The sequence below is a fragment of the Nicotiana attenuata genome, chromosome 1, assembly GCF_001879085.1.
Source record: "Nicotiana attenuata strain UT chromosome 1, NIATTr2, whole genome shotgun sequence".
In the NCBI taxonomy this organism is placed as follows: Eukaryota; Viridiplantae; Streptophyta; class Magnoliopsida; order Solanales; family Solanaceae; genus Nicotiana; species Nicotiana attenuata.
The window spans coordinates 32,224,717-32,250,690 of record NC_031989.1 but is presented as its reverse complement, the minus strand read 5'-3'; the positions used below and the strand labels follow the sequence as shown (position 1 = coordinate 32,250,690).

General features: G+C 37.3%; 1 protein-coding gene across 1 annotated transcript; it reads left to right on the top strand.

Annotated features, from left to right (window-relative positions):
• Positions 588 to 19,190, top strand: LOC109224049 (DNA gyrase subunit A, chloroplastic/mitochondrial). The gene is made up of 27 exons (XM_019388591.1): positions 588 to 1,215; positions 2,211 to 2,280; positions 2,400 to 2,465; positions 3,193 to 3,294; positions 4,171 to 4,215; positions 4,311 to 4,409; positions 4,530 to 4,616; positions 5,230 to 5,300; positions 7,428 to 7,536; positions 7,630 to 7,692; positions 9,310 to 9,375; positions 9,523 to 9,611; positions 10,711 to 10,759; positions 11,049 to 11,135; positions 12,294 to 12,387; positions 12,570 to 12,640; positions 12,733 to 12,822; positions 13,421 to 13,546; positions 13,632 to 13,789; positions 14,091 to 14,172; positions 14,248 to 14,412; positions 14,492 to 14,593; positions 15,310 to 15,446; positions 16,281 to 16,401; positions 16,546 to 16,600; positions 16,704 to 16,803; positions 18,732 to 19,190. Exons 1-27 carry the CDS (start codon positions 782 to 784, stop codon positions 18,841 to 18,843), a joined length of 2,850 nt encoding a protein of 949 aa, XP_019244136.1. The 5' UTR covers positions 588 to 781; the 3' UTR covers positions 18,844 to 19,190.

Below are 25,974 nucleotides of genomic sequence, written 5' to 3'. Positions count from 1 at the left end.
AAATTATATGTGATACAAAAATAATTACAATCACAAAATAAATATGAAGAAACATAATTTTATTGATAAAATGATGCGGGTACAATCCTGTTTCTCCCTTAATTCTTCTCTCCTGATAATCTCCGTGATTCGAGGGCTTAAGCCGCGTATTTCTCGAATGTAGGATGATGCAGGCCTCCTGGGGATGTATTTGATATCCAGCTTCTTGAACTATTTGATTGTCAAGAAGTATCCGACCATATTTTGATCTCTTTGTGAATATCCCAAGAGTTTATGGGATTTTGAGACACCTCTTCAAGGTAACATGCATCCCTTTATACAGGTGTGAGTTAGGGTTTAGGGTAGAGTAGCCTCCAAGAAACCCTAATAGACTCCTAGGATTTCTAGAGTCCTGTAATATCTTTAATTTAGGATTTGGCTTGATCCTTAAAATTTCGATGTCTACACAAAAATACTTAAATAGAGGTTTCGATTTGAGCCCTAATATGAACCAAGTCCAAAATTGAATTTTTTCGGCACAAATTCGAATTAGTGAGGGTCCAAAGCGGACATATACTAATTGAATTTGGGGTGGAACCCAATATTGGGCAAAGAGCCATACGGATAGGCTCTGGAGCCAGGAGATACGCCCGCTCACGTGTCACTGAACCACTAAAGCAAAATCTTGGCGCGCAATTAAACCCCTCCTCCAAAATCACTAGGGTTTTAGCACTTCAATCCGACAAAGTTTCCGATAACTCCGCTTCTCCCAACATAGCTGAGCTTCTTCAGCTTCTATGGCATGAAACTACACACTCTTAACCCTCAAACCCCATTAACACAATCCAATCCCATGGCTTTTTCCACCGGAATCCGTCTACTGCGCTGCTACCACCACCACTTCACTTTCACTGCAACACCATCCCGCTTCTCGGGGCTCCGGAAAACCTCGTCGGAGCTCCGGTTCCTTTCCTCAGTCACTCCGCCGCCGAAGAAGCAACTCCGACCGGTGAGTGCCCGGCGGAAGGAGGAGGAGGCTGGGGATGAAGGCAATGGGAGTGTTATTCTGAGAGATAGAGGCGAAAATGAGGGCGGAAATGGAGGCGAGAGAGTTGTACTTACCGAGCTCCACAAGGAGGCGACCGAGGCATACATGTCTTATGCCATGTCAGTGCTGCTCGGTCGCGCTTTGCCCGACGTCAGGGACGGGTTGAAGCCGGTGCATAGGCGAATACTGTGAGTTTTCTTACTTGAGAAATGCGTGGTTAAATGGGAAGTAACCCAAGGGATATTGGTGTTAAAGCTCAATTGGAGGCATGAAAAAAATAACTCCGATTTCGCTAGTCACTATTGCTTATTCTTTTTTGTGATTATCACGGCTATATCAAGCTTATGTCACTTTATTTATGGAACAAAATTCAGTAAATATCTAGAAGTTATACTAAAGGTGTACTCTTAAAGCATTTTTTTCTTTATCAAAGTAAGGAAATGTACTTTATAACACTATTTTGTTGGCTCTTTAAAAGCTGCAATCGTTTTAGTAGGATAGAGGGAGCAATAGGATATTTGGAGAAAAGTTTAGTCTTTATAATCTACATAATCAAATTAATCGGACCTTCTGTCCAAAAAACTCCGATTAGCATTGCAAAGCACATAGTAATAAATAGAAGTGTTTTACACATAGAATATTGCAGTGTAAATTAAGAAAATGCCAATGATGGTTAAAATGTTTTATGCGTAGACTTCTTCACGTGATATTCCACCGGATATCTATTATTTTCCACAAATCCATGTACTGGGTATCTCTACCCACTAGACTTAGGCAGTTGGTTAATTTCTCAGACCATAAATCTTAATGTAATTAAATTGCAAGTCACGACTGCGTGTTGCTTGCTTAATTCTAAATAGCTGTAATAGATTTTTCCTTTACATCTGATCCCATTTTGCTACTATTTATAAACTTTTACTCTTATCCCCCCCCCCCCCCAAAGAAAAAAGAAAGAAAAGAAAAAGAAAGATTGAATAGCCAAAAGCAGGCCTATATGCCATCTGATTCATGTTTATCACGACCGAGTGTTGTAGAACTAACTTTCAATTTGAAAATGTGCACCAGAGGTTAACATTTTGGTAGAGATTTCTTCGCCTTATACTAGTTGTTTTTGTACTATCTGCTCTACTTATCGTTTGAATCTGTATTGGATTTATAAAAGTTATTGGTATTTTGGCTGCAGATACGCGATGCATGAATTAGGGCTTTCTTCCAAGAAACCGTATAAGAAATGTGCAAGAGTTGTTGGAGAGGTTGTAGCCCATCTTTGTTTTCTCCTATGCCTACGTGATAAAATAATGATTATCTGCTGCAAGTATTCTTGTGCCATATCTATTGCAAGTATCTTATTGTGTTTCCTCTCATTTTTTAGGTGCTTGGCAAGTTTCATCCCCATGGAGACACTGCAGTCTATGATTCCTTGGTTCGAATGGCCCAGGTAATATCAAAGGATTAACACTTACAAAAGGGGTGTCGATGTCAGTAGTTTTAAATTGATTCAGTATGGCACTTTTCTAACTGCTTTCAAGTACGAGTTGTTAGCAAATAGATGGACCCAGCAGAAGAATAACAGGAGTAGAACCAAAATAAGTACTTCCATTTTATGTCGCTTCATTCCTAAATGTGGTAACAGAGATATCGAAGAACTTATATCTTGTGAGAATCACAGGCTCGAAGCTCATCTCTGTCTGCTATAAGTTTTTAAAGGAAACTCTTGAGAAAAATTCATGAGTTGTAGAGAATCATTGGCAGGGAAAGAATTCAGGAGATTTCAAAAAGTTACTACGTAGATTTATCTCTGGTGATGGATATGTGTTTATAAATTTCGAGAAATGAGTGACAAACTGCTTTAGCCCCTCCTGTAAAAAGGTAGTTCCCTGTCAAGAAAACTTTATTTAGAGCTGGCTGGAGAAAGTCTCTTAGTAATTTTGTTTTGGGGGTTCTCAATAAAAATGAAACAGCAGAACTGAAAAGCTTTACGAGCGCCAAGTATCTAGATCACGAGTTTGTCATAGAACTCGTTATCAAACTCTAGGGCCAGATCCAATTCTGATTGTTGAGTAGTTAAATTGGTCTGAATTCTTTCCGCTGCATTTTGTAGTGTGCTTGGCTACTGGGTACTATTGAGTTCTTCTGTAACCTTTTCATGATATAATATTTTCCAGGATTTTTCCTTGCGATCTCCACTTATTCGAGGGCATGGAAACTTTGGTTCAATTGATGCAGATCCTCCTGCGGCTATGCGGTATACTGAATGTCGACTGGAAGTAGGTTAAACCCAGCCTTTCTGTGTTTTCTGAATCTTTGAGTGCATGTTTTGGAAACTGTTGCTTCTTAACAAGTGCTCAGGTTCAAATCCTTAGGCTACCAGTATTAATGTGATTAATATAGTTTGTGTTGATAGGGGAGAACAATAATAACTAGGATCTCCTATCCTTTCTTGAATCTAATCAGATATGTAGGTTTTATCACCATTCAGATTGTCATAAATTTTGTTAAAACTCAGTTAAATGAGCAAGAAGTTCACATGCAAGTTTTGTCATAACATTGAATGAGCAAGAAGTTCACATGCAAGTTTTGTCATAACATTGGTATCTGATCTCTATTGTTCTGTTTTACGTTAGGAAGTTTGTAGTTGTCCTTATGTCATAGTGAAACTGTTGTTCCTGACCTGCTTATTTGTTTCATCAAAAGAATCTTTATCTGAAATAAATCCTAGTCTTGATCACATTATTGCTAACCTTTTCGATTATGCTTAAGTTATTGATATAAATTCCTTTTGGGTAAAACCCTCAGGGGTTGGCCTGGTGGCAATAGACTTGAGCCTTGGGGTTTGCTCCCTTTCAAGGTCTCAAGTTCGAAACCCACTGGGTGCAAACAATTTCTGAGGGCCATCGGACTGGGTAAAACCTGAATTAACCGTGGTGCACTTGGGGAAACTCCTTGCCGAGGGCCTGTGCACCCCCGGGATTAGTCGGGGCTCTTAGAGACTCGGACACCCGGTGCAAATCAAAAAAAAAAAATTCCTTTTGGGTAAAGAATAGTACCTGAAGTGTGTCCTATACGGCTAAGTTTATTGCTGTCTGTATAATTTATTTAACATTATTTAAGCAACATATTAAGCTCATCATTATTCCTCTCAGGCACTCACTGAGTCCATGCTATTAGCAGACCTGGAGCAGAATACAGTCAGTTTCCCTCCTTTAAATTAAAATTTGTAATAAGTTACAGCTGGATGGAAGCTCTGTCTTAGGTTCTTTACATTATGTTTGATGTGTTGCAGGTAGATTTTGTCCCAAATTTCGACAACTCTCAGAAAGAACCATCGTTGCTTCCTGCTCGTGTTCCGAACTTGTTGTTAAACGGTGCTTCCGGGATTGCGGTGACCCATTTGACTCTGTTACTAGCTAATTAGTAGCTTTTTATGCCCCGATATTAGGGCAAATAATATCAGAAATATTTCTAAATATGATGAGTTTTATTTATATTCTGCTGTTTTCAGGTTGGCATGGCTACCAATATTCCCCCCCATAATCTTGGGGAGCTCGTTGATGCACTATCTGCACTGATTCATAATCCAGAAGCCACGGTAGACATTTGTCTCTTAAGACATGTCTATGAATATATCTCTTGCCTCCTTACCTTTTTATGTGAAATCATTGATTGCTTTGCTTTGCATTGAAGAAATGAAGAGGAGAGAATATACATGTTCCAAATGTTTGTTTCCTGCTCTTATACCAATTTTACATTAGTTTCCATGTTTGGTTTTTGTGTTATAACCATGGTCAGTTACTTCACAATCTATTGTTTCTTTGGCAACGATCTTGGTTTCAAATGCTAAAATGCAACCTCTCTATGGGCTTGCGGTAAAGATTCTGATTTTATACATTTGGATTTCTTGTTCTCCCACGTACTTCATGTGTGAATTTTATTTTCCTGTAGAAAAGGAGGATTCTGCACATACTTGTTTTCTGTTTTTCAAGTATTCACTTATACTTATATTAACATGTAAACCTTTTTTATTCAAATAGTTTCTAAGTTCTCTATTTCATGTGCCATACGCCCACACCTATTTGGAGCTTTGGTTGACTGCTGAAATTGAATCATCTCCCAGTTTTAGCTTAGGCCATTGTTTATGAATCAGAGTTTTCATATGCTTAATTGTAAAAAGGTTGTGATGACTGCTGTTGTTTCATATCTAGCTGCAAGAACTGTTGGAGTACATGCCTGGACCTGACTTCCCAACTGGTGGAATAATTATGGGCAACATTGGGTAGGTTTTCTTAGCTCCTGTTTCTTACTCTTTCCCACTTCCCACTCGCTCGTAAAGATTGAAGAGAACATAACATAGAGTCGTAGACGCAGTGGCTCCCTCAGTGTGCATATTTGTGCCCAAACAGGAAAGAAGTGTTTGTTGTTGTACTTGGGGATGAGCTTACTTCTTAAATTTCTTTCCTGAGGCAGGTTTCTAGAAAATCCTGTAACTCTTGCCCTCTGAATGTGGTGTCTGTCGTGTGACTAATTTTTTTTGTTGGAAAGCACAGGTGACACATGGATGCATGTATGTCAATGGCGTAGCTAGGAATTTCGTCAAGGGTGTTGAACATTAAAGAATTCCATAATTTTTTTGTCGATGAATGGTGTGTCAAAATTTTTGGATCAAACTACTCAACATTTAGCTAAACAATAAAAATACTTTTAATAATACAACTATAATTTTATAAATCAAAATTAAAATAATAAAAAGATAACATTAGAATTTTTACTGATAAAAGTAAGCATAAAACCAAAAGTGTGAGTCGAGAGGATTTGTAGTTTGTAAAGAGTCTTTGTTGAATAAATTTTTGTAGAGCTTGGTATTTTAAATTATAAAATTTATTTAAGAAATAACATTTAGTTATATAATTACTTTTAAGATTAGTTGTTTATTTCTTCAGAAATTTTAAGTTTTAAGAGTTATTTTGTTAGGAAATTTTTTAGATTAAAAAAGAATCAAATAGACCACACATGGTGATCTCTGTTTAGTTTTGGCAAATAAAATGGGCAAAAATTTTGAACTCGTGAACAACACATCGCTTTGAACACCCTGAACCGCTAGACTGCCTCACTTAACTGTGTTAAGGGTGTTCAAGATATAATATATAACCATGTAAAGTAGTATTTAACTTATATACACAGTATACGTTTTCGGCGAAGGGTGTGCGCTTGACCACCCTTGGCATAGGGTGGCTACGCCATTGATGTATGTAATGTATAAATGGGTCTTATATGTATCCAATCTCTGGTCTTTGGTATGCCATATAATTTAAGATGATAAATTTGTGGCATGCACTGCCAAAAATGGATTCAGTTTTACCATCTGGCTTTTATTTTTTCTTTAACAATTTATGATTGGCTATGGTGTGATTTTGTTCAAAACATTATTCAGCTAGAAAGATGCTTTAATCCTTCCCTATGCCTTTAAAAGCGTTAAAACAAGTTTTATCCTCAAATAGGCCGGCTAGGGTGATACACCTTTTCTTGTGTGGGAAGCCATTAGTTTGGTAATTGCGCAGCTACGCAGTTGAAGGAGGAGCCTAAATTGTACTTATAAATTTTTTTTATTTATATGGCAGTCCCTTGTTAAAAATTCTTAGTTTATATGAGTTGATTTGTGCATGGCGCTCCGCTGCTTTTCCAAGTTTTGGTAGCGAGCTACTTCTTGAGATGTGTATCCTTTTGAGCTCGTGATAGAATTTTACCTGATTGCTCTCCTCTTTGATCCGAAAAGCTTGCGGCGCGTTTCCATGAAATTGTGTTTTTTTATGTTTTGTGGGAGTCTATCTTCTTAGAGAGTTTCTCTTATCCCCTTCCATTTGGAAAATTAAGACCCCTGTCAAAATAAAGTGTATGGTCTTTGATTTATGCAAGATTGAACAATGATGACTAATATGCCTAGGGCTAAGCACCCTAATGTCCTGTATTTTTGCTTAGAGACTAGAATTATCCCGTTCAGGGGTTTCAATTGGTACAAACCTTTACCTCTTCTGCCCGAGTAAGTTCAGTGAGTCTGGATCAAGTATGTGATACTTGCAGCTCCTGTGTCGAGTATATCTTTCTTCCTCTATTTCAGAATGCACACAAATCATGTATGTTTAGTGGCACTGGCAGCTTGATTCTTTTCCCTTTTCTCTAATTTTAGGCTGGAAATTTGTTTTCTTTGGGAAATTTCTGGAGATAAACTCATACGGAAAGAGAGAATTCGGAACAACTGGACACTAATATCTACTGAACACATTAGTTTTTTTCTCATCCCCCTCCTAAAAATGCATCCTCTCTGAGATAAAATTTTATTTTTGTTTTTCTTTACACTACCTCTTTGTTTGTAATTTTTTTTTGATAAATATCATCATTTTTACAGAATTCTGGAGGCATATAGGACTGGAAGAGGACGAGTAGTAATTAGGGGGAAGACTGATATTGAATTACTTGACTCCAAGACGAAACGTGCTGCAATAATCATCCAAGAGGTTCCTATCTCTGCCCTTTCAGTATTTTTGATTTAGAAGTAGATTACTCTTCTAATTTTAATCTGTGTTAATATTTGATTATAATTGAAACAGATTCCTTATCAAACAAACAAAGCCTCTCTTGTCGAGAAAATTGCTGATCTTGTGGAAAATAAGGTACCTTTCTGAGGAGTAGCATGTAATCTTCTTTTGATAACTGCGAAGTTCCTTGTGAGTTAGTCCAATCCCTGTTTGTCCACATGTTTGAAATTTCGGAGTGTGTGCCTGCCATTATAACTTTCTCTTATTAAAATACTCAATACATTATTCTGCTGAGTGACATTTCTCATTGCCACCACTGTACTCTGCTGCTCCCACTTAAATACCAGGCTCCTTCTGGATGAAGTGAACAGACACTCAATAACATACTTTACCCGTTGAGTAGCATATATTATCAAGTGTCTTAACCCTTCTTTCCGGGAAAAAATGTTCTGTTGTGTTTTTCTTATGCACCCTTATTGTGTTGATACCCTTTTGCTCCTTTCGGATATATTTGGTTATTTAATTTAGGCAGAATAGCCTGATAGACACCTGTACTTGTTCGGTTTTGACATCTTGGCCCCTTACTCGACGAAGTTTCAATCAGACACCTGAACTTGGTCAAAACATGAGTTGATTGTGTAGAGGAACTTGGTCAAAACATCTTGGCCCCCCCACCCACCCAAACACACTTCCCAAGTGTCTGGTTGAAACTTCTTGGAGTAGCGGGGGCCCGGATGTCAAAACCAAACAAGTACAGGTGTCTATCAGGCTATTCTGCCTTAAATTTAAACAAAATGTTGATTTGTGTTATTTGTGTACATATTCAACCCTAAGTAGAGAATTTTGGGACTAGAAAATGGATACATAAACTTCAATAGACGAAGGCTCAAACAACTAACCTTCACCCATAATTTAGGCCTGCTGAGACGATGCTTGCTGCGCTGCCTATAATGATACTACGAAGCGGGCTACGCGGTCACCTAGATGCCACTTATTGTGCTTATATAGTGTCCTTCCATCCCATGTTTTCCACTGCCTAGTACATTTATATATGAAACTGTTCTTTTAATGAGGTGCTTCGGGAATGTGCAGATAATGTGTTAAGAATTCTGGGATTTAAGGGGCGATTAGGATTAGTAAATTGGAAGTTTTGGCAGGGACTTCCTATGCTGTAATTGTATGCAACAACTATTGACTGGGTGAAGGGATATTCGAAGATGGAAGGGACAGAACATCCAACAGTAAGTTCAAGTTTAGATGTTTTATCAGCCTTCTGCAGAAATGATTGAAGAGAAATTCCATTGAAGACTCTCTGGGATGCTAAAGCACCTAATGGTTGCATTTTCATATGATTAGCACCATGGGTCCATTTTTAAGTGGACAGTCTACAGAACATGAATAAGCTTTGTAGTAGCTGGTGTGGCTTTCATTTTTTCTGGAGTAAAGGATCTCCTTCGGTGATAGGATCCTATGTTTGGAGAAGTGCCCTCACTCTATGATGTGGCTTCTAACGGAGAACAAAATCTAATATCTTTTGAGGAGTGCAGATTTTCTTCTTCTTTTTGCGGAATACACATGCCATCTACACTTGTTGTATATCAAAATCCACACCATTTCCACTTGATATATACTGATTCTGCTATGTTGTTCCTATTTTTTGAAGTTTGATCTCTGAATTTTGTTGTCTCAATATCTTGCTTTGGTCAAGAGTTGAATCACAGCACCTGATGTTTTGATTCCCTTTCTTGCCAGATTTTGGAAGGAGTAAGTGATATCCGTGATGAGAGTGATCGATCTGGAATGCGTATAGTCATTGAGGTAGTGAAATAATTGATGTTCCCTGTTCCCCAAAATTTGTCAATTTTATCGTATTCCATGACTCATTGACAATGATTGCATGCGTTCTTCTAAACCCATCAAAGTTTAGCACTGATTGATCGTTTAGTTTTGCCTAATGTTTTCCAGCTTAAGCGAGGGTCAGATCCAGCCATCGTATTGAACAATCTTTACCGTCTTACTGCTCTGCAATCCAGTTTTAGTTGCAACATGGTTGGGTAAGTGATTATGGACCCCTTTTGGGAGCTATAGACTTTGTTTGCAAAAGAAGGAGACTCCCACTTCTGGATCACTCTGTTACCACATCACAAGGTTAACCCCTGCAGTAATCAATTGTATGCTAGAGACCTATTTTGTGCATAGACTGCCCCACAGTTCTCTGATATCTATATCAGAAGTGTTGAAAGTTTTGTTCTTGAAGAAATATAGTAATAGCTTTGTGCCTCTTGATTTCTGTTTTCGCTCTAGAATCTTATGCTTTCTGTTTGAAATTTCTTTACCATGCCTGACATCTGTTGTTATAGTTGATTGAACAGGAGACCAGACAATTTTTAGTTTGTCTCCCAAGGTTTTGGAGTACTGATTGACTGCGATCTATTGCAAGATGCATCTTCAGTCTCCAGTTGTTATCACTTTATCAAGAAGAATAATGGCCTTCCAACATTTTATTCTTCAATTAGAAGTTTATAATCTTTTTTTCTCTTGACATACTTGCATGGTTGAAAGCTTCTCTCCATGAGTTAAAGGGAACTAGATTTTGGAGTTTGGAAGTTCTAAATTTTACCTCTATTTAACTGTATGACGTTCTTTCAACTCAAAAGCTATGATTCGGTAAATCTATAGGAATTTGGGGTCATAATGTAATTATTTAATGTTGCAGCTTGAGACCATGTGGATTTGTCATGGTATTTGAATAGTCAAGTATTCACTGTACTTGTATTTATTTGTCCTCTATAGGCAATAGAATTGATGATGCCATTTTATCATTAAGCTTATAGACTATTAATGGCACTTTGGCACAAGAAATGAAGTAGGTTGCAACCGAGTTTCCAAAATTGACATTTTCTTATTGACATTATTTAATAGTAAGATGTGTACTGCTGGTGCATTGGCTTTATAATTTTCCAATACGATGGGCCTTGGATCATTTCAGGTGCTGTTTTTTTCTGCTTAGGAGGCTTAGAAAGCTCTTTTATGTCTAATTTAGTACTCTCTATATGTTGCTTGGTGTAATGAATTTTACATTGCTCACATGCCATATCCACGATTATTATCATACCTCTAACTAACTAGTTATCACTCAATATTTTTTTTCAGTATTCTTAATGGTCAACCAAAGCTGATGGGGTTAAAGGAACTACTTCAGGTGACAACTTGTTTCTATATGAAGAATACTCTGTACATTTATTTTTCAATTTCCATTAAATACTATGCTTAAGCATTATTGCTAGTTTTGCTTTTTCTGTAATCACCTTCTAGTTTTCTCTTTTGGTTTCCTTTTTTTTATATGTCTAAAATTGTTTTATTTCACCTAAATCATGTCTTCTTATATCTTGGTGTTATTTATTTGGTGGTTGTGATACTTCTCCATCAAGGTTTATCTTTGACATGCATTCATCAGGCACGGAATTGTTATACTTTTTTGTATCTTGCAGGCATTTTTGGATTTCAGATGCTCTGTTGTTGAAAGGCGTGCGAAATTTAAACTTTCACAAGCACAAGAAAGAAACCATATTGTTGAGGTGTGTTAGAAGAATTTTTGTCTTAGAATACTTTTATTATTCTCAAAATAAGAAAAAATTATTAGTCGTAGAATGCTTTTTCTTATCAGTAGTCTTAGAATGTCAGAATTAGAAGATTAAAAAATTCAAGTTCTTTAAGTTGAATTTTTTTTGATAACCACGAAATCCTCGAGGACTAGTGACCCACGGTTCAAAATTCAATGGATAATGGGCCCGTCCTTCTACCCTTCTCTACTTAAATACCGGTCTTTTTGTCTGTAGTTGGGTTCGAATCCATGACATGCACCTGCCTATCCCATACATCACAAGTTGCGGACTTACCATCAGACCAAAGCCCTGGGGCAAGTTTTTAAGTTAGATAATGTCTCAAATTAAGCAAATAAAATGGTTAGTCTTGTGTTTGACACCGAAAAATAGGCGTGACTTGTATTCACCATTTTATCTATATGTTAATTTTCCTTTCTAATCTATATACATGGTATCAAATCCTTTACAATCTTAAAGTAGACCTTAATAGCTTCTGCCTACTGGCAAGCAGCCTTACGCTACTTACTTGGCCGTCGTTTTTTTAGCTCGTAATTTCCTTCCATGTGACCGTTTCCTTTTCCCTTGACCGTTTTCAAAGATATCCTCCTATTTCTGAATACTGTTCTGGCACCACAACTCTTTTTTTCCATGACGATTTTCGGGATACTGCCTCTTCCTGACCTCTGTTCCGGCAACAAATTTTCCTGCGAGATTTTGGCAATGATTTTTTTTAATCGACATTCTCGCTAAGCATTTGTCTATAATAAGAACAATTACGGCAATTTTCCGGCAGTTTTAGCAAGCATGTTAGAAATAAAGTGTAAACCTTTGATGCTGGATCAGAATATTAGAAGATTGAAGGAGTTAGGTTAGATATTGTCCTATATCAGACAAATGCCATATGAGTTTGTGTTTGACACGTATAAATAGGTATGTCTTGTATTCACCAAGTCATCTATGCATCTCTTTTATTTTTTTATGTACATAAGGTATATTTGTAATTTGGATTTCTTCTCTCTTTTGAAAGTTCTGGGGCATAGCTCAAGTGAAATATGTTGAGTTTATGAATAAAGCTGCTGATATCCCCTCTTCTCTCTCTCTCCCTCTCTCCATCCACTTTTGTGACTTAAGGGTATCATAGTTGGGCTTGATAATTTGGATGAGGTCATCAATACAATCAGAAAAGCATCAAGCAATGCGCTCGCAGCTGCTAGTTTGAGAAAAGGTAGCACAACTACTCACTTATACCTAAATGTTGCTTGATTTTTCACTATTGCCTGCTCATATTTGTGTTGGAAACTGCATTAGCCTTTCTCTTCTATTTTTCAAACAGTATTTTATATTTAGTGATAAAATAACTAGTAGGAAAACATTGCCAATTCCATTTCTTATCAACTTTACCTGCAGAATTTGAATTGTCTGATAAACAAGCTGAAGCTATACTGGACATAAGCCTGAGAAGGCTTACTGCACTTGAGGTATGGCATGGTGCGCTCATTTTAAAGTTTGGTGGGTGTTTTAGCTTCTTGAACTCTCTCTGACATTGTGCTTTTCTGTATGGGTAATGCAGAGAAATAAATTTGTCGAGGAGGGAAAATCTTTGAGAACACAAATTTCCAAGTTAGAGGAACTTTTGTCTAGTAAGAAGCAAATACTCCAGGTAGCCTCATAAGAACCTTTTCCCTATTTTTTCTTCATCTTGTCAAGCTTAGATACGAATTAATATTCTTGTACCAATTTAATATATATCATCATATTGCTAATTTTTCTTCTTTAAGGATTCGATGGCCAAATGTTTGTCAATTTGTTGGTTATTATGTACCTTTATTATTCCACAACTCAACTTTGTGTTCGTTTCGCTCATCAACAATTTAAAAAAAAGCTAATCTAATGGAGATACCCAACTTAGATAGTACACCATAGAAGCAACCTGTTACTGCTGTCTAGTGAGTTCTTTTCCTGGAACAGCCTTTTGATATTGCTCTTCTTTTCCCGTTTTCCTTTGTTGGCGGTTTTTTTTTTTGTGTGTGTGGGGGAGGGGGGGGGGGCTGGCTTCTGTATGCAGTACACTGATATTCTGATTGTTCACCTCCTTGACAATGACATTCTGATATATTGTAGTGATAGATCTGTTACCTTGTTCTGATTGTTCTCCTCCTTAATAATGGCATTCTGATATAATGTAGTGATACATCTATTACTTTGTCATTTGACATTAGCCTACTTGCTTTTCTGATTTCTGCAACATGAACAACCAGTTGATTGAAGAAGAAGCAATTGAAATCAAGAACAAGTTTTTCACTCCAAGGCGTTCAATGTTAGAGGATACAGACAGCGGTGAGCTTGAAGATATAGACGTAATTCCGAATGAAGAAATGCTACTGGTAATATGTGCTTTCTAGGTTTCAAAATTTTGCGTTTCATTATTCCTTCCTTTTTCTTTTAATTTTCGTTGCTCATTTATTCCAGGCAATTAGTGAGAAGGGTTATGTTAAACGGATGAAACCTGACACATTTAATCTACAAAATCGCGGGACAATTGGTAAATCAGTTGGTAAATTGAGAGTAAATGATTCGATGTCTGATTTCCTTGTCTGCCGGGCACACGACAAAGTTCTCTATTTTAGGTAAACTTGGGGTCACTTTTTTTTCTACGTTGACTCAGATTATTTCAACATGCTGCCATATGCTGAGACATTGAGAAAATATGGAATGTTTTTCCCGATTTTTTTGCTTTCCCATCTTATATTTATGGAAGAGGTACTTGGTGTGAGCTGATTGCATCCTGACAATCCCGTTATATTATCTCATTATTTACATCATTGTAAGCCCTCGATATATTTTATTCAGTTATGTGTAAGGGGGTGGCTTTGCCATTGAGCATGCGGATGTTCTTATTTCATTGTTTGTTTTTATTCTAATTGGCAGCGATAAAGGTACTGTGTATTCTTCTCCGGCTTACAAGATCCCTGAATGCAGCCGAACTGCTGCTGGCACTCCTCTGGTCCAGGTACTATATTTCCATCTACAGAAAGCTTGGCCTGTTGCCTTCACTTCTAATTACTCATTCTTTCCCGTGATCCAGATATTGTCCTTGTCTGATGGCGAGAGAATAACTTCTATTATTCCTGTGAGCGAATTTGCGGGAGATCAGTATCTTGTGATGCTTACTGTGAATGGATATATAAAAAAAGTATCATTGAACTACTTTGCGTCTATCAGGTGTACAGGAATTATTGCGATTCAATTGGTTAGTCAGCCCTTTCTTTCCCTTGAATTTGCATTGTTGGTCCCAAAGCTAGCTCAGGCTTGATGCTTCCATTTGACAGGTCCCAGGTGATGAATTAAAATGGGTGAAATGTTGCTCAAATAATGATTTTGTTGCGATGGCTTCACAAAATGGAATGGTTATTTTGACACCTTGTGCAAATGTAAATTCTCTTTTTCTTTATTTTCATGGGTACCTTATTTTCAGTTTCATTTAGTGGTTCTTGTGTTGCTCTGCCAAATGCAAAAAGAATGGGAGCTTGGCTACATGCAGAAACAAGTTTGTTCTTGGCATAAGATTCGATTATAGGATCTGAATCAAGTAATTTTTGCACCTCAATGCTAATCAGCAAACTGGTTGTTACTTAATCTGGAGAGAGAGATTATCTCACTTACATGTCTGCAGTTTTTGTGCTTAAACAGATGAGATACATACGCAACTGCTAGTGAGAGATTATTCAATCTACCAGCTAATGGTCTGCCTCTTAGCAGCTTGCTTTGTCTGTGCTGTCTTTACAGGTTTCAAAGAATGTAGAAAGTTTGCTTTCTTCTCATGGAAGATAAAAGATAAATATCTGATAAATGAGGGATTGCATATTTAGAATTTGTTTTGTAGTTGGCTTCAGAGCTCTGGTTTCCCTTTTTCTTTTTTCGTTTTTCTTGCTTTTGGATTTGGATGAACAAATATATGTTCAGCTATTCAGGTAAGTGCTCACATGTGTACACTTTCTAACTCTAATTGTGTTATGTAGTTATTTCCATAATGAAGTAGGTAAATTGTTGGTGCCTTTTTTTTTTTTGCATCTACTTGTGTTACTGGAGTTATTCTCATTCTTCTGATAATTTATTTTCCTTCTTTTACTGTTAAATTTCTGCTCAGATAAGAGCACTTGGAAGAAATACTAGAGGTTCTGTTGCCATGAGACTGAAAGAGGGGGATAAAGTGGCTAGCATGGACATTATACCAGATGCTTTGCAGAAGGAACTGGACAAGACCTTGGAAGTTCATCAACGACAGTAATCTCTCATCCATCACTCTGTGTATCTTAGTTGTTTTGATTGTTGCTTAAGGCCTTCTTGAGACCCGGTTAAGCCCTGAAGTTAGATGAAAATCAGGTAGGCTGCTTCGCCTTGCTTGGCACTTTGCTGTAGGTACCCAAGCATTTGCCTCATCACCCATGGACTTGCCTTTAAGAGGGAGGCACTAGACAATAAATCTAGTGGGCAGATGATATACTCATTGTGAATAAACGGCACTAGACAGTAAATCTAGTTTTTAAATGATGTATTAATTGTTAATAATAGAAAACGATCTTTTTCTGATTACGTATAAATAATTAGAAATTTTGTTTTAAAACTAGTCACTAGAAAACTACACCTTCACATTTGAATAAGATATTTGAAGTGGTTTTTAGCTTGATTGACCTGCTTTTTACATCATATAATTCACTTACCTATAGTTTTTTTTTAAAATTGTTTTTCTCAGTAATTGTTGTGTTAATAGTTATTTTTTGCATTATACATATATTTATTTATTTATTTTTCATCATTAGTGCCTTTGTTTTCTAAAGCTCAAGCTTTACTTGTGCCTTGCGCTTAAAGCACCCACTGGTACTTTCCTATGCTTTTCGCGTATGTCTCAACTTAGATTACAGCACTTAGTCAACTTTATGCTAGCTTGAGAGACCCTCATTTTTAATGATTTTTCCCTTTAAGGCTGCTTATTTGAACACCATCGGCTCCCAAAAATGATTATTCTTATACCAATATGTCTTGCATAAATGAATTTGAAAGCCTGCCTACTTTTCTGTTACTTTTTTATCTCTTCATCTCTGATATTCCGTGTACCAGAAGTAGGAGCATGAATGGCCCATGGCTGCTGTTTGTGTCAGAAAGTGGTTATGGGAAACGAGTTCCAGTTAGCAGATTCCGCACATCACCTTTGAATAGAGTCGGTTTAATTGGTTACAAGGTACACCATCATTCTATAAGCCAAAGTATAAACAAATATAAAAATCCTCATTGCTGCCCGTCCTCCCTTCAGAGAACAGGGATGTTAGCTGTCATTATCTTTGTCCAGCTTTAGTCAACTAATACTACCGATGCATTTATTCAGTTTTCATCTGAAGATCGCCTGGCAGCAGTATTCGTAGTTGGATTCTCTTTAGGAGGTACCATAACCTTTATGTTCTTCTGCATGGTTTGAATGTTTTAACTACTGACTTGGACTTTGGAAATTCTGGTAACAATACATAATTGAAATGCTTTAAGCAGAAGATGGTGAGAGTGACGAGCAAGTTGTTCTTGTGAGCCAGAGTGGAACTGTGAATCGCATAAAAGTTCGGGACATCTCAATACAGTCCCGGTATGCGAGGTATGTCATATCCTTGTAACATTTTTTCTTCTTTGGTCTGTAGTGCAATAGGTTCGGTTTTCAAGTAATACCAATTTCTGCATTTTTTGAAAATTGATTACCTTTTTATTGGAGCCTATTGGCTAAAAGATCTATTTATCATTGTTGCAGGAGTCTTGTTGTTCTTACATAGGGATATAGTTTGACTATAGTTTGATACCTTCTTGAGCTCCGGCAAAGCTCAAAATCAAGTAGGTTAGAAGCTTGGGTCAGTTGGCGTGTTTGAAAACTAAAACTTGAGTGATTTAACCTCAGCCTAACAAAAGACTCCAGAAAAGTTCATGAGAAAAAGGGGGAAAAAAGTTGTGCGCATAGGGAGTACTAATGATGGAAACTAAGAAGTTACTCAATTGACTAGTTAAACAGAGGGGGGGGGGGGGGGGGTAGAAACTGAAGTAAATTGGGCAACTAGAAAATGCTAAAGGGGGCTACTTTAGGGAAAAAGGCAGAAAAGCTAATAATATCTTAAAGAACTTCAGGAGGGAAAGGCCCGTGGCATCTTACCCTTTCACCATTTTGGGCTCGAAAGAAGTTGAAAAATGGAAAATGAGAAAACAAACAAAAAGATGTCACGAGCTGTGTTCATTTTTCGTTTTGACAAATAAACATGATCGTATTCATCCACAAAGCAGTGGTTGAGAATTAGGGGTTTTTGTGGTTACCGTCCCAAGATCCTGTGGAAATCAGTTCCAGATACCATTTACCAACTGGGATTTGATGCATTATGAATATATATGTTTGCTATAGGACGAGAAAAATTGCAAAATGCTTACTTATCACTAAAATACCAAGGACATGAATAATGAATAAGGTTTTAGAACATATCCGTCAGTGAAATATCAGGAACATGAATAGTAAGGTTTTAGACCATTGTAACTACAGGGTTTAACGGGCTTAGGTTTCTGACTTTTAGATGAAGATTGTGATGGAGCATTTGATGGTGTCAATGGCAGTGGAGAACTCTTTTCTCAAAAAAAAAAAATATTTGTCAAGTTGAACCTTTTGGTTGGTTATAAGCTAAAGAAATTTGCAAGATATTGCCCAGAAAATAATAACTACTTGGTCGTTGCATATCAGTGAGCAGTTGAGTTATGTAAAAATCCCCAGGAAAGAAGGAAAATGAAAGAAAAAGAATCAGTAGATCCTCAGCAATTCTATCTACGAAAGCGAAAAAGAACAGCAAATTTCTAAGCTTTACAGTTTGATGATAATAGTAGCGACAATTGCTGCAGTTGGAATAGGAAGATGGAAACCTTATCAAAAAGAAAAAGAAGACAAATGGAAGGAAGAAATATGAAGAGATGGGGAGAGGGAAGAAATCCAACTAAGGATTCAACTCAAAAGACATATATCTGTGAATAGAATTTGATTCAATGTGTAAAAGTAGGCACAATACTTTAGTCTAAGACACACACACACACACACACACACACACACACACACACACACATATATAAATAACTGGATATTAGAATATTTCAACTCCCTCCCCAGATCCCACTAATGGGAATACACTGGGTTTTTTTTTGTTGTTGTTGTCATCAGCTAAACTGCATTAGTAACAAGCAACTAGAATTAGTTCTGTGGTACTGTGGTTTTCTGTTTTTCCCTTGTATCTAATGGAAGAGAAACAAGATGCAGCATAGAGGGGCTAGGGAAGGATTATATGTTCTTTGTTTCATAAATGGAATTAAAGTAGATCTCCTTAAGTAGCTCTGAGTCGCACTTAACTTCCGAAGCGACTGTATTCTGTTGAATAGCTTTTTTCAACAGAAATAAAATGACTGTATTACGGGGAACGACACATACAATGAGGTACATTTGGATTCTGATCTAAAGCTCAGCTGCTACTTGGTCTTTAATATATTCTTACTTTTCCCACTCTCCAGAGGAGTAATTTTGATGCGTCTTGAGCATGCCGGAAAGATTCAGTCGGCCTCATTGATCTCAGCAGCCGATGCAGATCCTGAAGATGAAGATGCAACAGCAGTAGCAGCATAGTGTCCTGTCCTTGCAATTTTGCCAAAATAGAGGCAGGTTATTTGCAGCATCAGTAGCTGTAGGATGGATAGCATTTTGTACAGCTGACGATGAATCTTGTAAATACAAATTCTATACTTCCCTAAATATCCCTCTTTGACAGTTGCTGGGAGATCTATCATTTTTTTACCCAATAGGGAGGATCTAATCTTGTGTGCCAATTGTTCTAGTCTACCCACTGCTAAGATATAACGTCGCAGATACGGAGAGCCAAACATTTAGGTAGCTTAGATCATCATGAAATGGTTACCTGAAACGATTGTAAGATTCTGTAATTTTGTTGAGTATACAGAAGTCAATTTTGCATAGCGTTTCATGTTCTTAGTTATCAACAGATGGGCATTTCAGAAAATTTTCGATAAAACATATTAAGGCCATTTGGTAATACTACAGGCTTAGAATTATGTTTAAATCTGGACGACAAATTTTGGTCTTTTTCCGAAGCGTTTGATAGACTTAGCGACACGCCAACTAATAAAAAGTCATGGTTTCAAGTGCCAGGCATGTCCAAAACAATGTCATTGAAGGCCAAATACATACATACCCCCTAAAGTTTGTACCAGATTTCATTTAGACACTTCAACATACTCCAACACCCACAAAAATGTGCCAATTGAACACTTGGTCACAATTTATCTTTAAAAAGAATCAATCGTGCTGACATGGATAACATGACTACTATTTCTTTTGAGATCTAAAGGTTAATGTTTCAGACGTTTGAATCTGGTCGAATAATCTTCCATTTTTGTTCACTTTTCGTTTTCGTTCCTTCTTGCTTTTATCTTCTTTTTGTTTGGATTTGGGAGGGAACCGTAAGAAAGAATCTAGCTAGAACCAATCTTCGTGTAATAAAATATAAAGAATATAGAACACGCATATCATATTGCTCTTCATTTCCTGTTATATGCTTAGAGGTAGTATATGATTTCAGATGCAAATCCAAACTTTCCTAACTTGCAGGGAACAATCTGTATTTTCTACTTTCTTATAAAAGAGATTTCAGATATACTCACTGAATTAATGCATGAAAATTTGAGAAAAGTGACAGGAAAATACAATAAATTAGTAGAATGAAGAAAATGGAGGATGGGGATGAGGGGATGAGCCAGGAGCTCTCATGCCGTCAGATGGAGTTCTGTGAAGAAGAAATAGGAAAGAGAAGAAACAATTGACTTTCAAGCCCAACTCCAAAGTGAGAATCACTTTTTGTGCCATACGTGCATGAGGTGCTCATAATGTACATTTTTGTGGTGTTAGAGTGTCTAATAGTAACATGGGTAAGCTAAAGTGTCTAAAGCAAGTTTGATGCCAACTTTAAGGAGTTGTCTATGTATTTGGTCGTCTTTGAATGTGGTATTAAATATTCATTTCCCCTCTAATATGATATCCCCAAGTGACGTATTTAATTATCTATCCAACTAGTTTTGACTTAAATAAAACATTAAATCTCGATCTTTAATTCCAAATTCCAATTAACTCTACAGTTCAATGTTGCTAAAATCTTAATTTCTGGGGAAGGAACCCAACTATTTCATTCCAGTTCTATCAGCAATCCTTTTACGGCTTAGATTTCCATCTTTATGATCCACTACAGAGTTATACAGCACTGCAGAATCAAATGCCACTAGTTGTTAGGTCAAGAACTTTACAACTGCAAAATAACAATCTAAACTCTACTAGGGTAAGATATTTTAGAATATTTTTTTTGCTTGAAATAAAAATTAGTAGTAAATTTTGTATAGTAGATTTTAGTAGATTTTTTTGCTGAATTTTTTAGTATGATTTTGAAATAAAAATCATAAAATTAGTATATTTTTGTAGTCTATTTTGTTTATACTTTGAATTTACTTAATTACAATTTAGAATAACATATAATTTAAATACACCTAGGTGAAACAAATAAAATATAAGAAGATGAATTCAGCTACTAGGAAACAAATTATGTTTTGGTAGGTTTCCATAATTGGTCCAAAAGTAACTAAGTTTGCTAGTTCATGATCAAACTTTCGTAATGCAGCTTTTCCCATATAAGACGGGATTATAAACCTTTGTAATATAAATTCTTCTTTATTCGTCCTAGTTAGTTTTATACCTACTCATCACCTTTCAGAGTTTAGGGTTTACTACTTCTAGTTGCAATCAATCGTTCTCTCTATGGTTTTAGTTATGTGACTTCTTTGTAATTCTCAGCCAAAAATACAATGGGTGACTCCAGGATAAGGCCACCAAAGCGTCTGCTTTAGACCCCAGAACTTTTTCTGTTAGTTATAATTATTTATATTAGTAAGGTTTTAAGTTAACAAAACATTAACATTTTGTTTCAATACGCTACATTGGTTTTAGTTATCACAATATTTATTAGTAGATATGAATATTTGAATAATTTAACTCAAAATTTTAAAATATTAGACAATGTTATATTATGGAATACTTTAAAAAAAAACTTAAAACCTTGAACGAAATCTTTTTTCTTGGTGTCACGACCCGAATTTCCCACTGTCGGGATCGTGATGGCGCATAACACTTTGAATGCTAGGCAAGCCAACATATATGAGTCGAACACATTAATCATTATCCAAAACAATAATAAATAATAATTTAAGCTAAACAGATATGAAGTGCGGAAGTTTTATAATAGCTCAAAACCCTAAAGCACGTCTACCCCAATCTGGTGTCACAGTTCACAAATGTCTAAGAATTACTACAAATACTAGTTTAAAGGAAAATACATTTGTTTTTTGGAATGAAAGAAAAAAGGAACTAAGATAGAGGGAAGGGGGCTCCAAGGTCTGCGAACGCCGGCAGATCTACCTTGGTCTCCTGTGGACTTAAGGCAGAAACCTCGAACTCTGATCAGTATGGTCCAGTACTAGGGGTGTGCATTCGATTTATCGATTCGATTTTGACCCTTATCGATAATTACTTATCGATTATCGATTTGTACATATGCTTATCGTTATCGTTTCAATAAGGTTTCGATTTTTTCGATTTCGATTTATCGATTTTGGGGGCTTATCAATTCGGTTATCGATTACACCAATAAGAAAATTTGCGGGATTCCACGAAAAGTATATCGCTATTAACGTGCCTAACTAATATGGACAAAAAGAAGCTAAAATAAGACGAACACCATTTATAATATAAAAATTGTGTCAACAAGCACATGCAACAAAACTAAAGTAAGGGATCAAATGTATGCCACCAACACTCCAACGGTATAAAAAAAACAAAACAAAACAAAACACATCATCGTGGCTAATTCTATTTTCCATTAATTTGAACTTCATTCCCTTGATCTTTAAATATGATCATTCCTTAAATGTGGTAGAGGAAATAATAGGGTAAGGGACTTAGGGTAAAGGAAAGGGTATAGATTAGGGAAAATAATATTATATAGCCGCTTTCAAAATATTAGCTGAATATATATACATTCTGTATGTTATTTTAATCTACACAAATAGGTAATTACTCATTTAACAAGTGTCTACAGTCTAGGGGTGTGCATTCGATTTATCGATTCGATTTTGACCCTTATCGATAATTACTTATCGATTATCGATTTGAACATACGCTTATTGTTATCGTTTCAATAAGGTTTCGATTTTTTCGATTTCGATTTCGATAATAAATAATCGATTCGATTTATCGATAAACCGATTCGAATGCACACCCCTATCCAGTACCGGGATCTGCACAGAAAGTGTAGAAGTGCAGTATCAGTACAACTGACCCCATGTACTGGTAAGTGCCAAGCCTAACCTCGGCGAAGTAGTGACGAGGCTAGAACATGACAAACAACATAAAGCTGTGCAGTTAAACAATATACTAACAGAATAACAAATAATAGAAGCTAAACGGAAATTAACGGGAAGGGGCAATATGATATGGGGGTACCAAAATAAGGAATCACAGTAGTAAAGGAATTTAAACAATTAGTGCACTTGAACCGATAACAAAATAAACAAAGCAAACAGAAAATGCACGACAACACCCTTCGTGCTTTTACTCTCAATCCTCACCATGTAATCAATAATAGAAACGTGCATGGCATCACCCTTCGTGCTTTACCACTCTTCCTCACCATATGAATAATAGAAATGTGCACGACATCACCCTTCGTGCTTTATCACTCTTCCTCACCATATGCATAAATATAAATGTAAATGTGCACGACATCACCCTTCGGGCTTTATCACTCTTCCTCACCATAAGCATAAACAGAAACAATAACATCCCGGAAAGGGCATCACAATCAAATAACTTCGTTTTATCATTTAATTTCACAACAGAAATCTCAACTTGAGCCAATACTCAACCAATATCCAAAGCCAGGAAAAACATAGTAAGACTTGTTTATCATGAGTAATAACTAGTTTCAGCAGGAACAATAAGTATAGAGGAACACAACGGTCACAAGTATAAGACTCACTCGCATGCTATGACCTGACAACAACGTGTCAGTACTCGTCACCACACCTATACGTCGTACTTAACAACTAAACAAGTAGCAAATAAGGCAACAACATCTAATCCCTCAAGCTAAGGTTAGCCACAACACTTACCTCGATTCCACGGCCAAACTCAAGCCTGAAATATCGGTTTTCCCATATTTTCCACTTCCAATCCACTCGTATCTATGCATAATTAACTTATTAACATCAAAGTTCGGACCGAAACCCGATTACCCATTCACCCCGAGCCCGGATATGTAATTGGTTTTGGAATCCGACCTCAATTTGAGGTCTCCCCAAATTTTGAAATTCCTAAATTCTACCCAGAAACACCCAATTTCTCCATGAAAATCCCTAGATTTTGTGATGAAATCTTGTAAAAAAATGTAATAGATTGAAGGAAATAAGTTAGTAATCGTTTACCTATGATTTAGGGAAGAACTCCTCTTTAGAAAATCACCTATGGAAGCTTAGGGTTTGAAAATTTGAGAAATGAGTTGAAAATCCCGTCTAAGTCATGTTTTGATCAGTTGCAGATGTCGCATTAGTGACCAGAGCTTCTCAAGCTCGCAAATGCGAGACAGGCATCGCAAATGCGAACCTGCTGCATTTCTGCTACTATCGCAATTGCGAACCTTTGGTCGCAATTGCGAGGATTCCTCCCTCCCTGATTACTTCGCAAATGCGAAGATATGTTCGTAAATGCAAACAATGCCGCAATTACCAAGACTATGAAGCTCGCAAATACGAAGTCTGATCTCGCAATTGCGAGATCAGAGGCCTGCTACAGGTATCAGATGCAACAACAGATTTTTAAGTTCAAACTCACTCCGTGGCCTATCCAAAACTCACCCAAGACCCCGAGGCTCCAACCCAAACATGCACACAACTCTAAAAACATCATACGGACTTGTTCGTGCGATCAAATCACCAACATAACATCTTAAACAACGAATTTAACACCAAAACTCATGAAATTTTCAAGATAGTTCAAACTTCCCATTTTCTCAACCAAAGGTTTGAATCATGTCAAATCACTTCCGTTTCTCACCAAATTTTACAGATAAGGTTTAAATATTATAACGGACCTGTACAGGGCTTCAAAATCAAAATACGGGCCCGATACCAACAAGTCCAAATATTATTCAATTTCCATAAACTCCTTATATTTTCAGTTAACAATTTTCTTCAAAGATTTATTTCTCGGCCTGGGGACCTCGGAATTCGATTTCGGGCATACGCCTAGGTCCCATATTTTTCTACGGACCCTCCGGGACCTTCGGAACATGGGTCCGGGTCCGTTTACCCAAAACATTGACTGAATTCAACACAAATCATCTTTTAAGCAAAAATTCGTTATTTCTTAAAAAATTTCACATAAGGGCTTTTCGGATACACGCCCAGACTGTGCACGCAAATCGAGGAGAGACAAAAGGAGGTTTTAAGGCCTCGAAACACAGATTTGACTTCTAAAACAAGAGATGACCTTTTGGGTCATCATATTCTCCACCTCTAAAACAATCGTTCTTCCTCGAACAGACATAGAAAAGTACCAGAGTCGATGAAAAGATGGGAATATCGGCTCCGCATATCGGACTCGGACTCCTAAGTAGCTGCCTCAACAGGTTGACCTCCCCACTGCACACGAACGACGGATAACTCTTCGATCTCAACTGTCGAACCTGCCGGTCTAGAATGGCTACCGGCTCCTCGTCATAGGTCAAATCCTTGTCTAACTAGATAGTGCTAAAGTCTAACACGTAGGATGGATCGCCGTGATACTTCCGAAGCATGGACACATGAAACACTAAATGCACAGCTGATAAACCCGGCCGCAACGCAAGTTTGTAAGCCACCTCCCCAACTCAATCAAGGATCTCAAAAGGCCCGATGAACCTAGGGCTTAGCTTGCCCTTCTTCCCAAATCTCATCACGCCCTTCATGGGCGACACTCGAAGAAACACTCGCTCTCCGACCATGAATGCCACATCACGAACCTTACGGTCGGCTTAACTCTTTTGCCTGGACTGAGCTGTACGAAGCCTATCATGAATAATCTTAACCTTATCCAAGGAATCCTATATTAAATCTGTACCGGGGACTGACACCGCCTACCATATAATGCCTCATAAGGGGCCATCTGGATGCTCGACTGATAGCTATTTTTGTAGGCAAACTCCGCTAACGGCAAGTACTGATCCCAAGAACCTCCAAAGTCAATAACACAGGCGCGGAGCATGTCCTCCAAAATCTGGATAGTACGCTCGGACTGTCCGTCTGTTTGGGCATGAAATGTTGTGCTCAACTCGACCTGCGTACCCAACTCACGCTGACTGCCCTCCAGAAATGCAAGGTAAACTGCGTACCTCGATTAGAAATGATAGACATGGGCACGCCATGAAGATGAACGATCTCCCGGATGTAGATCTCAGTCAACCGCTCCGAAGAATAGGAAACCGCCACAAGAATGAAATGCGCTGACTTGGTCAGCCTATCCACAATAACCCACACTGTATCGAACTTCCTCTGAATCCGTGGGAGTCCAACAACGAGTCCATAGTGATACACTCCCAGTTCCACTCATGATTCTCAATCTGTTGTAGCAAACCACCAGGTCTCTGATGCTCGTACTTTACCTGCT